At 38.6% G+C, this 13718-nt stretch overlaps 1 protein-coding gene across 2 annotated transcripts in view; it reads right to left on the reverse strand.

The window, feature by feature from the left end:
- The window catches only part of LOC130930468 (uncharacterized), a 48994-nt gene extending 45896 nt beyond the window's left edge, over positions 1-3098 (reverse strand). For both annotated transcript variants that reach the window (XM_057858440.1, XM_057858441.1), the window contains exons 1-3: positions 3051-3098; positions 409-517; positions 16-225 (exon numbers count right to left, since the gene is read on the reverse strand). In XM_057858440.1, the coding sequence (XP_057714423.1) occupies positions 16-225; positions 409-517; positions 3051-3079 (348 nt within the window). In that variant the 5' untranslated portion in view covers positions 3080-3098. The remainder of the gene's footprint in view (positions 1-15; positions 226-408; positions 518-3050) is intronic.
- Positions 3099-13718: the final 10620 nt, after the last annotated feature.

Here is a 13718-nt window from a genome sequence, read left to right on the forward strand (position 1 = left end):
AGGGTCACCTCTCACCTCAGTGAAGTTCTGCGTGAGTCCGAAAGCAATTCCTGTACTGTTTTTGCTGAAGTTCCCACTCAATCCAACACTCAGGTTAAAGGGAGCCATGGAGGAGCTTGCGTTCAAGGATGAAAATAAGCAGCTTTGGTTGTTCTGAGGGTCGCAGTCTTCTGGTGTCTCCAAACACAAGGCTGTCATGTCGCAGCCTTCACGGGTGACGTTCGCCTGAGGGAAGATCAAACTTAGTCCTCAGTGAATCTATTATCCACTTTTTTGGTCAAATTATCCCATTATGTTGACATCGACAGCGATAGACATCATAGATTTGACGTCTATTCCTGTCAGTGGCATTCACTGCCAACACTCGCATTCAACTGGACAATATAAAGAAAAAAGAAGGTAGCAAACCTCTACGCTGTTGTCAAAAGTCAAGTGTTCTGTTCCCCGCACGGTGGGAACTGCAGCCAGAACAGTCAACGTAGCCACGACGAGGAAGAATCCTCGATCCATTGTCAAACTAACAAGTGAAAAGAAGAACATGAAGACTCAAGAAAAAGAATGCGTTCCTATGTCAACAATTTACTAATAGAATTTATTCCATTCAATCATGCCCGAGTATAAAATTTGACATTGATGCGGCCCTTTGGTCTGTCCTGTTGTTTTACCAGACATTTGTATTGCGAGAAGATAATATAGGATTTAAATACATTAATCATTATGATGTTAGGTTCCAAATTTGAAAAATATATAAAAAATCTGGGCTTCTGTGTTTGTCAAAATGGAAAATTTTAAATACAGTGGGGCAAATAAGTATTTAGTCAACCACTAATTGTGCAAGTTCTCCCACTTGAAAATATTACAGAGGCCTGTATTTGTCAACATGGCTAAACCTCAACCATGGGAGACAGAATGTGGAAAATAAACCAGAAAATCACATTGTTTGATTTTTAAAGAATTTATTTGCAAATCATGGTGGAAAATAAGTATTTGGTCAATACCCAAAAGTTCATCTCAATACGTTGTTATGTACCCTTTGTTGGCAATAACGGAGGCCAAACGTTTTCTGTAACTCTTCTCAAGCTTTTCACACACTGTTGCTGGTATTTCGGCCCATTCCTCCATGCATATCTCCTCTAGAGCAGTGATATTTTGGGGCTGTCGTTGGGCAACACGGACTTTCAACTCCCTCCGCAGATTTTCTATGGGGTTGAGATCTGGAGACTGGCTAGGCCACTCCACGATATTAAAATGCTTCTTACGAAGCCACTCCTTTGTTGCCCTGGCTGTGTGTTTTGGATCATTGTCATGCTGAAAGACCCAGCCACGTCTCATCTTCAATGCTCTCGCTGATGGAAGGAGATTTTCACTCAAAATCTCTCGATACATGGCCCCATTCATTCTTTCCTTTACACAGATCAGTTGTCCTGGTCCCTTTGCAGAAAAACCACCCGAAGCATGATGTTTTCACCCCCATGCTTCACAGTTGGTATGGTGTTCTTCGGATGCAATTCAGTATTCTTTCTCCTCCAAACACGAGAACCTGTGTTTCTACAAAAAACTTCTATTTTGGTTTCATCTGACCATAACACATTCTCCCAGTTCTCTTCAGGATCATCCAAATGCTCACTAGCGAAACGCAGACGGGCCTGGACGTGTACTTTCTTCAGCAGGGGGACACGTCTGGCAGTGCAGGATTTGAGTCTCTGGCAGTGCATTGTGTTACTGAAAGTAGCCTTTGTTAATGTGGTCCCAGCTTTCTGTAGGTCATTCACTAGGTCCCCCCGTGTGGTTCTGGGATTTTTGCTAACCGTTCTTCTTATCATTTTGACGCCACGGGGTGAGATCTTGCATGGAGCCCCAGATCGAGGGAGATTATCAGTGGTCTTGTACGTCTTCCATTTTCTAATAATTGCTCCCACGTTTGATTTCTTTACACCAAGCGTTTTACCTATTGCAGATCCAGTCTTACTAGCCTGGTGCAGGTCTACAATTTTGTGTCAGGTGTCCTTCGACAGCTCTTTGGTCTTAGCCATAGTGGAGTTTGGAGTGTGACTGACTGAGGTTTTGGACAGGTGTCTTTTATACCGATAATGAGTTAAAACAGGTTCCATTAATACAGGTAATGAGTGGAGCCTCGTTAGACCTCGTTAGACCTCTTTAGAAGAACTTAGACCTCTTTGACAGCCAGAAATCGTGCTTGTTTGTAGGTGACCAAATACTTATTTTCCACTCTAATTTGGAAATAAATTCTTTAAAAATCAAACAATGTGATTTTCTGTTTTTTTTCCCACATTCTGTCCCTCATGGTTGAGGTTTACCCATGTTGACAATTACAGGCCTCTCTAATATTTTCAAGTAGGCGAACTTGCACAATTGGTGGTTGATTAAATACTTAATAATACTTAATACTTAAATACTTTGCCCCGCTGTATATTATTTGGGGTTAAAAAAATAAATAATTTTCTCCTGATGACCCCCATAAATCCCATTTTACATTGATGTAAAACAAATTTTGGGTGATACTTGGCAAGAGGCCTGCAAAAATCTACAACTTATTTGTATTTCACATTCACAAAAAAATGTCAGTATCATCTTTTCCCTCAATCACAAAAAAAATAATAAAATAAAATAAAAAAAATTAAAAATCCAACGCTTTGATGAAATCAAAACATTAGAAAAACAGTTTTTGGTGATTCAAAATTTCTGTGAGGCAAAGACACAATAAGTCTTGGTTTAAAGTTCTAAAGGAATTTCTAATTATTTCTTCATAGCTCTAGGTGGACTATGCATTTTTTTAAATATAAAAGTTAAAACAATTGACAAAATGTGGAAATAAAATATTTTTATGGGGTGAAAACAAACCATTTCCATTAACCCTTAACTTGACCTTCATAATCTAAAATTATCTTGTTTTTGGCACACCACAGATCGTGCTTAATTTGATACATACACAATCAAAACATATTTCCACAAAGTCAATATTTTTTAAAAAACATTTCCCGAAGTCAATCACCTAACGTTTTCTCAAACTGAAATACGCTGAGACTTACCTGAGTCTTTGAAATATGTGAAACGTCATGTCAAGTAGTTCTTTTTTCCTTTAGGTGAGTGAAGCAGCAGGAAGCAGGTGCGCTCCTTAAGTATGCTCGTGAGGATGCTGAGGCGTGGCACGGGTACTTTTTCATTTCCTCCTCATGCCAAAATGTTAGAGAGTTGTAGAGAAATGACGCAGACATTTTTTCCGTTTGCAGTCGTGCTTATTTTTGTACCAATATTGAATAATGAATGGTGATAACATAAAAATGCACAGATAGGCAAATGTGCGAGTAAAAAATTTTTTTTTAAAAAGGCTGCGGGGGGTTTAGTTTCTGGAGTTATAACCTTTAGGTGTTTTTCCCACTTATTGAAAGGTCCTAATGAACGATAATCACCCTCATTCAATTCAGTTTTGTCATTACACTGTAAATGCCCGGTGATTATTGCTTGAAAGTGATGCATAATTGAAAAATAAGATGACCTTTATTAGTTCCACAGTAGAGAATTGTGCAAATATTAAAAAAAAAAAAAATAAAATAAAAAAAAATAAAGCTTTCGAAATTTCAAGAAACCCAAAAAAACCCCAAACCTTGTTTCATGTATTGTTAACGTTTTGGTGAATGATCGCTGCCAACCTCTCAAACCACTCTTCAAATGGATTGGTCGCTTATCACTGTCAACGGCAGCAAATAGTGTTTTTTTTTTAAACGATATTTATTAATTTAATAATATTTATTAATTTATTCCTTGCCAAAAATCGAAAGACAAGAAGAAACAGGAAGCTGCCTGACTGTCACGAGTTCGACTTTGAATAGTTTACACTATTAAGGCAGTTGACATTACCAAACAAACAAAAATGAAATACCAGTTGTCAATCAGAAAATGGCATCCTAAAAAGCTTGATGGCAGGGTGCGTTGACTGACACACAAAAATATACAATGCCAATTGTTGTGCGACTGAGCCATCTCACATTCCTCTAACGTTAATTAAAGAGGAAGTTGACGAGCAAGTTGCGTCAGTCGGAGCCTGGATTTTTTTTTGTTAAAAAAAATAAAATGCTTGTTCTATTTGTAGCTGTTTAAAAGAAATGAGAGTATCATGTTGGAAAGTCATGAAATTTTAGGTGAAAAAAACCCCCAAAAAAACACGGATCAGCAAACACACCCAGAACTCATCTCCTGCTAATCACAGGACTGGCAATACTCACGTACAAAAGCGTCCATTATTTCGTTAACAATGACAACAATTTGTCTTGGACCTAACATACGCACATTTGGAAATACTGAGGAGATTCAAGAATCTCAAATGAACAATTTTGTGAGCATCAGTGAAAATTTAAAACCACATAGCTCTGTCGTGCTTTGCTTCCTCAGAGCCTGGACAGCTTGCAGATTTTTCCTTTTTTCAGAGGAACTTCTGTTCTAAAGTTGAAGTTCAAGAGGTGTTGAAATGAGACAAATGACTTAGCGGATTCGACGTCTATCATTGCCAGTGTTGGGAATAACGCCCTTACATAACGGCATTATTTTTTTCAGTAATGGGGTAATCTAACTAATTATTTTTTTCGTCGTTACCGTTACTGACGGTCAAAAGCAGTTTGTTACTTACTCTGAATAAATTGAAGAAACTACCAGCCGTAGCGAATCTACTCTTCTCTGTTTATTTGTCATCCATGACTTGGGTTGCGTTCAGGTTCGAGAATGTTTTGTGCTGTTTCCTAGCAAAGATATACCACACAGGACGTGCTGGCACTCAGTTTCTTTAATAGCACATATAACTTCAACATTAACACAAACGTACGACTCTCGGCAGGCCGTGTCTCTAACTCACTCCTGCATCATGTGAGCAAAACAATAATGGCGCCGTGTGCACTTTAGGGTGCCTCGGATAATTCTGTATCAGAATATTACAGCACGTACTTTTTATGACTCCAGGCTGTATGTCCCTGCTCATTCAATTAGACAATGCTTTCCAAAGCTTGCTAACGTTTCTGTGTTTGCTACACCTGAATGCTAGCCTCATTCCCATCCCCCACTGTCAGCCAGCAAGAATGCTGCTTCCATCTTGAGGACAGCAGACACTTTGAGGGTAACGGGAGGAGTAGGGGGACGAGGCTACCTGAATGCACCCCCGGGATAGATGCGATGGAAGTGATTGTGATTGGCTGAGGGTTAGAGTCATGTGTCATGGTAATCCAATCAGAGCCGGTGTTTTCACACACAAACCGGAACAGCGCGTGCGGCAAACACACACACACGCAAAACAGATGCAGAGGGATATGATGGCAAAGCATTCAGAGGAAAATTAGTCCTTTACGAGGTGGAGATATAAACACTATTTCAAGTCAAAATATTTGAAGTACAGTAGGCTATGTCTACTTCACCAGTTGTCTCAGGTTGTGAGAGTTAGATTTATTTTATCAAACTCACTTTATATTGTTTACTGCTGATTGTTATTTTATTATATTGTTTACTGTTCATCTTTGTTGCACTTCAAGTGTATGATAAATCTGTTGCTGGGGAGGTGCAATAAATATTACAAGGTTCTATAACACAACTACCTGTCTGTTCTTCTCTATTCAACTGACTCGAATACTGGTCAGAAATGTTCAAATTCTTTGACATAGAACAACTTCTTTTTAAAGTAACTGAAATAGTTACTTTCCCTGGTAACTAGTTACTTTTACTATAGAGTAATTCAGTTACTAACTCAGTTACTTTTTGGAAGAAGTATTGAGTAACTATAACTAAATACTTTTTTAAAGTAACGTGCCCAACACTGACCGTTGCCAATGGCCCCGAAAAAAACATGACTCACGACCAACAAAAATTCATTCAATGAATTCATTCTTGACTTCAACTCATAAAACGAATTTGCTCCCATTTAATTGTAAATGGGCAATTTAGAGTCAAGCGTGAGTACATCATGTGACACTTAAAACAGTTTTTTGGTAACTAGAAAAACTTGCTTTAATCTCACACAACAATACCTCTATTGTCTTTTCTCCCTACACGTCACAACTCACCGTATGGCGATATGATGACAGATAAAGGAACATTTTCGGATGCTGAGCGACGTTACGAGAAATGTTACAGACCTGACGGACGGCATTTCAGGAGCTGAGTCATTCAAGATTTTTACAAGTATGCAAGTGAAAACCTGATTAAAATAAAAACAGGCAACAATGTAACTCTGATACTCAACAAACAAAATGAGTGCATCACTTTTTAAACAGCTAAAACGATGCCAATTACTTTAAAAACCTTGGAGATAATAGGTAGAAAAATCTAATTTTTGGAAACAGAACCACTTTTGATCCTTCTGGACCTTCTGTTTTGTTTTTCTTTGCAAGTGCTTTATACCATTCGCATCTCAATGTCCGCCTGAGCTATGCTTCGTTTAAAACCTTCCTACACTTTGACATTTTAGATAGCATGAACAATGACATACGCTACTCATTTGTAAACATGTTAACCATATCTCCCTGTAAAAGACAGTTCATAATGTCAAATAAATCAAGATAAATGAAATAAACAAAACAAATTAAATAGTTTTTGGGTAAACGTGAATTAGCTGGCTGCCATTGAGGGCAACAGACGTCCAATCCATTCGAAATGTCAGTTGAAATGGATGAGATGTGGATTTTCGTGTGTTGCTCCTAAACATAATTTCTTGCCAGCCCTCGCAGTTCAGATCTCAACTGTAGAAGTTCAATTGAACTTCTACCGTCTATCAATGCCAGTAAACAATATACCGTATTTTTCGGCCTATACGTCGCATCTGAGTATAAGTCGCATCAGCCAAAAAATCCCGAATAAAAAGGAAAAAAATCATATATAAGTCGCACCGCAGTATAAGTCGCATTTCTGGGGGAAATTTATTTGATAGAATCCAGCACCAAGAGCAGACATGTCATCTTGAAAGGCAATTTAAAATACAGTAGAGAAAAACAGGGTGAATAGCTGTACGGTATGCTAACAGTACGCTAGAAGTTACATCGGGCCTAAAAAAAATCCAGCCCGACCCGACCGGCCTATGGGTATTAAAGCCCGACGCGGCCCGAACCCGATCAATTAACTTGATTTGCTTGCCCGAGCATGGAAAAAACGAAATATTATGTTTTATTTGTAGGCGCGAGCCCGGGAAAAAAAAAAAGTTTTATTTTTAAGGACTCAAGAGAAGGAGGAAATTCAGGGGTTTCAATGCGTGGTTGCGTTTTGTGTGATCACGTTTGTGACGATGCCGGTGCATATATTCATAATGATAACAAATTAAAGCCTGTCTTTTGTAACAAATTCTCCCAGTTAAACAAGACTTTAAGATGGATATTCAATAAACATTTATATCTTTTATATTTGTGTGTCTGTTCTAACAGGCGGATAGTGGATTTGACATTCATTTTAATCTCCTCGAGTTGGCAGGAAAAAAATGTAGGTTTTCTCAATGTTTAAATAGTCTACATATTTTTATGACCATTATAAATGCATTTACATAACAAAATAACACTGGAAAAGTTTGTTAACTACATTTCTTGTATGAGACCAAAGTGCCATATTTGTTTACATTCAGCGAAGCCGACACAGGTTTCCGTATCTTCAACAATCAATTTGAATCTTTTCCATATCCCACTCCTACCGCAGTTGTTTACTTTTCAATTCCCCTGTCTTTAGTTTATTTTTCACTCCTATAGCTGCTCCATATCCAAAAGGAAATACCAGGATGCTCGCAGAGGGGAAGACTGAAAAGAGAGCGGGGCCACTGAGTTCACGTACGCATGAATGCACAGCGCCTTCTGTGTTTCATCCAAATTATTTATTTTATTTATCATCCACACATCGTTTTAGTGTAAATATATGAATATATATATATATTTTTTAAAAAAAGGTAGCGAGAGAGAAGTCAGCCCGACCCGACCGTAAATAATCACACATAAGTCGCTCCAGAGTATAAGACACACCCTCTGCCAAACTATGAAAAAAAAACTGCGACTTGTAGTCCGAAAAATACGGTAGGTTTGATCGAAGAGTGGTGCTGTTAAACTAATGTTTTGTTTAAAAAAATAAAATAAAAATAAAAAACTCGATTACAAACGTTTTTGGTTTGATTTTTTGTTGAAAATCGTCAGGGAGTTGTATGGCAAATACTTGATCTTTGTAATGTACCGATTATCAAGCGATAATCAAGTTTTACACATACAGCAACAGCAATATTGGCATAACTTTACTCCACTCATTTTTTGTTACATTCCTTAAGCCTTCTAGAGGAAATGCACATGTACATTATCTAAAAAATGTCACAGATAAGATCAAGGCCATGTCTACATGTCTACAAGGATATTGCGCGAAAAGAAGAATCTTTGCTACGGTTTGGCCTATCCTCCACAGGCAGAAGCACATTTTGGACATTAAAAATAAAGGTTTTTAAAAACTCAGACAAAAGTGAAAAATTTCCAATTCAGCGTTTGATGCGTCATCATGTGTACATTAATAAATGGAGGTTTGCGTTTTTTTTAACAGCCGAAACATCATTGCCTGTGACAAAAAAATGTTAAAACGTCATATGCGTGACCTGTGTTTACATTCAGGGACTGTGCTTACGCTCACAGAGGATTTAGAATCTTACAACATCACATATTCACCGCGAATGTCTTAAAGACATATACAGTATGATGCACATAAATAAACACATTAGTGACTGCGCGCGAGTGTCCCATGCTAACATGCTAAAGGGTCATGAACATCTCACAAGGCAAAGGCTAAACAGACAAAATACGATCGTTGAACAATTTTACTTTTTGTCATTCACTCTGTGCTTGAATGCACAACAAGACATACGTTTGAAAAAAAAAAAAAAAGCCACTTATGCGGTTGATTGTGGATGATATTTTTCCTAAAGAAGAGTTGGTGTGACCTTTAGAGTGGAGCAAAAAAGTATTACGTCAGCCACCAATTGTGCAAAATTTTCACAACTTAAAAAGACAAGAGACGCCTGTAGTTTACATCCCATCTACACTTTAAAATGTGACACTTTAATGTGTACACTTTAAAAAGACTTGCTAGGCCACTTAAGGACCTTGAAATACTTCTTATACAGCCAATGTTTCATTACCCAGGCAGTTTGTTTTGGGATCATTGTCATGCTGAAAGCTCCAGCCACATTTCATCATCAATATCCTTGCTGATGGAAAGAGGTTTTCACTCAAAATCTAACGCTACATGGTCCCATTCATTCTTTCCTTCACACGGATCATTCATCCTGGTCGCTTTGCATAAAAACAGCCCCAAAGTATGTTTCTACCCCCATGCTTAACAATATGTAGTTCCAGGACCTGGTTTGGAAGTGGAAATGGTCCTACAGTGGGGCAAATAAGTATTTAGTCAACCACCAATTGTGCAAGTTCTCCCACTTGAAAATATTAGAGAGGCCTGTAATTGTCAACATGGTTAAACCTCAACCATGAGAGACAGAATGTGGAAAAAAACAGAAAATCACATTGTTTGATTTTTAAAGAATTTATTTGCAAATCATGGTGGAAAATAAGTATTTGGTCTATACCAAACGTTCATCTCAATACTTTGTTATGTACCCTTTGTTGGCAATAACGGAGGCCAAACGTTTTCTGTAACTCTTCACAAGCTTTTCACACACTGTTGCTGGTATTTTGGCCCATTCCTCCATGCAGATCTCCTCTAGACCAGTGATGTTTTGGAGCTGTCGTTGGGCAACACGGACTTTCAACTGCCTCTACAGATTTTCTATGGGGTTGAGATCTGGAGACTGGCTAGGCCACTCCATAACCGTGAAATGCTTCTTACGAAGCCACTCCTTTGTTGCCCTAGCTGTGTGTTTGGGATCATTGTCATGCTGAAAGACCCAGCCGCGTCTCATCTTCAATGCCCTTGCTGATGGAAGGAGATTTTCACTCAAAATCTCTTGATGCATGGCCCCATTCATTCTTTCCTTTACACAGATCAGTTGTCCTGGTCCCTTTGCAGAAAAACAGCCCCAAAGCATGATGTTTCCACCCCCATGCTTCACAGTGGGTATGGTGTTCTTCGGATGCAATTCAGTATTCCTTCTCCTCCAAACACGAGAACCTGTGTTTTTACCAAAATGTTGTATTTTGGTTTCATCTGACCAAATGACATTCGCCCAGTCCTCTTCTGGATCATCCAAATGCTTTCTAGCAAACTGCAGACGGGCCTGGACGTGTACTTTCTTCAGCAGGGGGACACGTCTGGCAGTGCAGGATTTGAGTCCCTGGCGGCGCATTGTGTTATTGATAGTAGCCTTTGTTACTGTGGTCCCAGCTCTCTGTAGGTCATTCACTAGGTCCCCCTGTGTGGTTCTGGGATTTTTGCTAACCGTTCTTGTTATCATTTTGACGTCATGGGGTGAGATCTTGCATGGAGCCCCAGATCGAGGGAGATTACCAGTGGTCTTGTATGTCTTCTATTTTATAATAATTGCTCCTACAGTTGATTTCTTTACACCTAGCGTTTTACCTATTGCAGATTCAGTCTTTCAGCCTGGTGCAGGTCTACAATTTTGTCTCTGGTCTCCTTCGACAGCTCTTTGGTCTTGGCCATAGTGGAGTTTGGAGTGTGACTGACTGAGGTTTTGGACAGGTGCCTTTATTACCGATAATGAGTTAAAACAGGTGCCATTAATACAGGTAACAAGTGGAGCCTCGTTAGACCTCATTAGACCTTGTTAGAAGAAGTTAGACCTCTTTGACAGCCAGAAATCTTGGTTGTTTGTATGTTACCAAATACTTATTTTCCACTCTAATTTGGAAATAAATTCTTTAAAAATCAAACTATGTAATTTTTTTGTTTTTTTCCACATTCTGTCTCTAATGGTTGAGGTTTACACATGTTGACAATTACAGGCCTCTCTAATCTTTTCAAGTAGGATAACTTGCACAATTGGTGGTTGACTAAATACTTACTTACACTGTATGTCAAGGAGGATTTCCCCATAAAAATAGATTGTAATTCGATTAATTCGTTTCACAGCCCAAAAACCTATGCTAAATCCTTCATAAATACTGCAGGTACAATCACAAAGAGCAGTTACACTTAGTAAAACAAATACATTAAAAACACAAATCGGAATAACAATAATCATAATACTACTACTACTAATAATCTAACAAATCGGGTTCTAATATGGCGGTTGCGTTTTGCATGCTGTCCCTGAACGCACCGTGTGACTGACGAGAGGGTGAGAGAGGTGTGGAAGACTGGGGCCTTTTTACTTTCTCTTTTCATGTTCTCTTGTTGGCGTCGGCTACGGCAGACAGTAGCCATGTTGTGTTGCACAGGTTCTGAAATAAATAATTAAAAAAGAAGCTGGCGACTTTCTTGCCAATGTTACAATAATAATGATTGTCACCTTGCCTTATAAAGACCAGAGAACGGAGGTTTGAGGAGGACTTGGATTGTGAAGATCGTAGACATACTGTATTCCGGCCCAAGGGCGTAGGTTTGGTCTCAACATTGCTAGGGACGATATAACAGAATAACCTGCATGTACACTTTTTGCTGGGGACGGGACATTAATAAGTCTAAACAGATTGGGTGAACGGGGGGTCAGGGCTACATTTCTCACAAATATGAACCTAATTAATTGATAGGCTAATGACCATATGAATGAAATAAAAATGACAATTGCGGAGAAGGGGGTAAACCTCGGTTTACTACATTTCTCACAGTTTAATTAACGTTAACAGTAGAAAACACAAACACACTTTTCTCGAAGCAGCTTCCTAGTGGAGTTTTGCAGGTTAGCAAATTCACACTTTAATGTTATGCTATGACTCATCTACATGTTATGACTCTGATGCAGGTTGGACTTTCAGTAAGAACATTTGTGGTGTGTTCCCCAACTCTACAACATTAGCCTGGCTGTTGCTGCTGCTGGTCCCCCCAAAAACTTCAAATATCCCTCCTCTCCGAAGGAGGCGGAGGAGGTGGCATGTTTTTGACATGTTGCATTTCTATTGGGGCTGTAACTGCGTGTGTGTGTGTGTGTGTGTGTGGGGAGGTCAAGTCATCAGCCAATCAAACGTGCGTTTGAGGGGAAAAAAATTGACACATTCAGCAAGTAAAAAGGGGTAAATGTAAGACTGAACATAATGAAAATAATTCACTTAGTAATGGTAGGGTCAATTCTATCCCTACAACATATGGGAAGACAATCGGAATTATCTACAAAACTTGAGTTATTATATAATGCGAATCACGTTGCTTGAAAGGCGGTGGGGCCATTTTGAGCATCCTGAAAAGTTATTAGTGTTATGTCCCTACCATCCCTATACAAACCTACGCCCTTGTTCCGGCCGGATTGTCATACCAGTTCTCAGATGCGCACACTACGCTCATATTTTTCTATCATTTCCGTCTTAATTTGAATGGTAAGCATCACCTTTTTTCTTTTTCCACCACCTGCACTAACCTTCTTGGGACTCATGTTGATTTCTCTCACAAGAAAATCTGCCGTGCTGTTGTCTTGCTGGAGAACAATGAAATTGCAACACTGTTGTAAAACATCCTATTTCGAGGATGTTGTCATATGTCGAGTCAAATTTTACGTCGGATGTCAAACGGATCGTATGTCAACGTACCACTGTAATACATTGTATTCCAAGCAGTGGAGTCACTAGACCTAAAACTATACTGGGGGATAGCGGGGCACTGGTGAGCGAGCAAAAAAATTTTTATGCACTTTTCTATCATATAAGTCATAAAAAGCACTTTAAACTTCTAACCTATATATAATCAAAGTGAAATACAAGTTTCTGGAAAAAAAAATTGTTTGTTTTTTAGCCATCAGTATTCAAACTCAAAATTGGGACATCCCTCGTTGCTAGACCTCTGCTTATGCTCATCAACTTCCATCTCTTCTTCACCTCTTCCTACACTCTAAGTACAGAATTACACACGCGTTCATTCATAGTTTTATCACCTTCAGTGAGAATTTCCAATGTAAATAGTTCTGGAAATAAAGAAAACGCATATACATACATACACACACACACACACACACACACACACACACACACACACACACACACACATATATATATATATATATATATATATATATATATATATATATATATATATATATATATAAAATATATATATATAGAGAGAGAGACTGACAGAGAGAGAGAGAGAGAGAGAGAGAGAGAGAGAGAGAGAGAGAGAGAATATTGTGATAAAGTTCATTATTTTCTGTAATGTGATAAACATTAGACTTTAATATATTTTAGGTTCATTACACACAACTGAAGTAGATCAAGCCTTTTATTATTATAATATTGATGATTTTGGCAAAAAAAGTCAACAAAAACCAAAAATCTCTATCTAAAAAAATTTGCATATTTCATCTGACCAATACAAAAAAGTGTTTTTTAATACAAAAAAAGTCAACATTCAATTAATTATATCAGCTATGCACTCAATACTTGGTCGGGAATCCTTTTGCAGAAATGACTGCTTCAATACGGCGTGGCCTGGATGCAATCAGCCTGTGGCACTGGTTAGGTGTTATGGAGGCCCAGGATGCTTCGATAGCGGCCTTAAGCTCATCCACAGTGTTGGGTCTGGTGTCTCTCAACTTCCTCTTCACAATATCCCACAGATTCTCTATGGGGTTCAGGTCGGGAGAGTTG

This window comes from Corythoichthys intestinalis, chromosome 14 (genome assembly GCF_030265065.1).
Source record: "Corythoichthys intestinalis isolate RoL2023-P3 chromosome 14, ASM3026506v1, whole genome shotgun sequence".
Taxonomy (NCBI): domain Eukaryota; kingdom Metazoa; phylum Chordata; class Actinopteri; order Syngnathiformes; family Syngnathidae; genus Corythoichthys; species Corythoichthys intestinalis.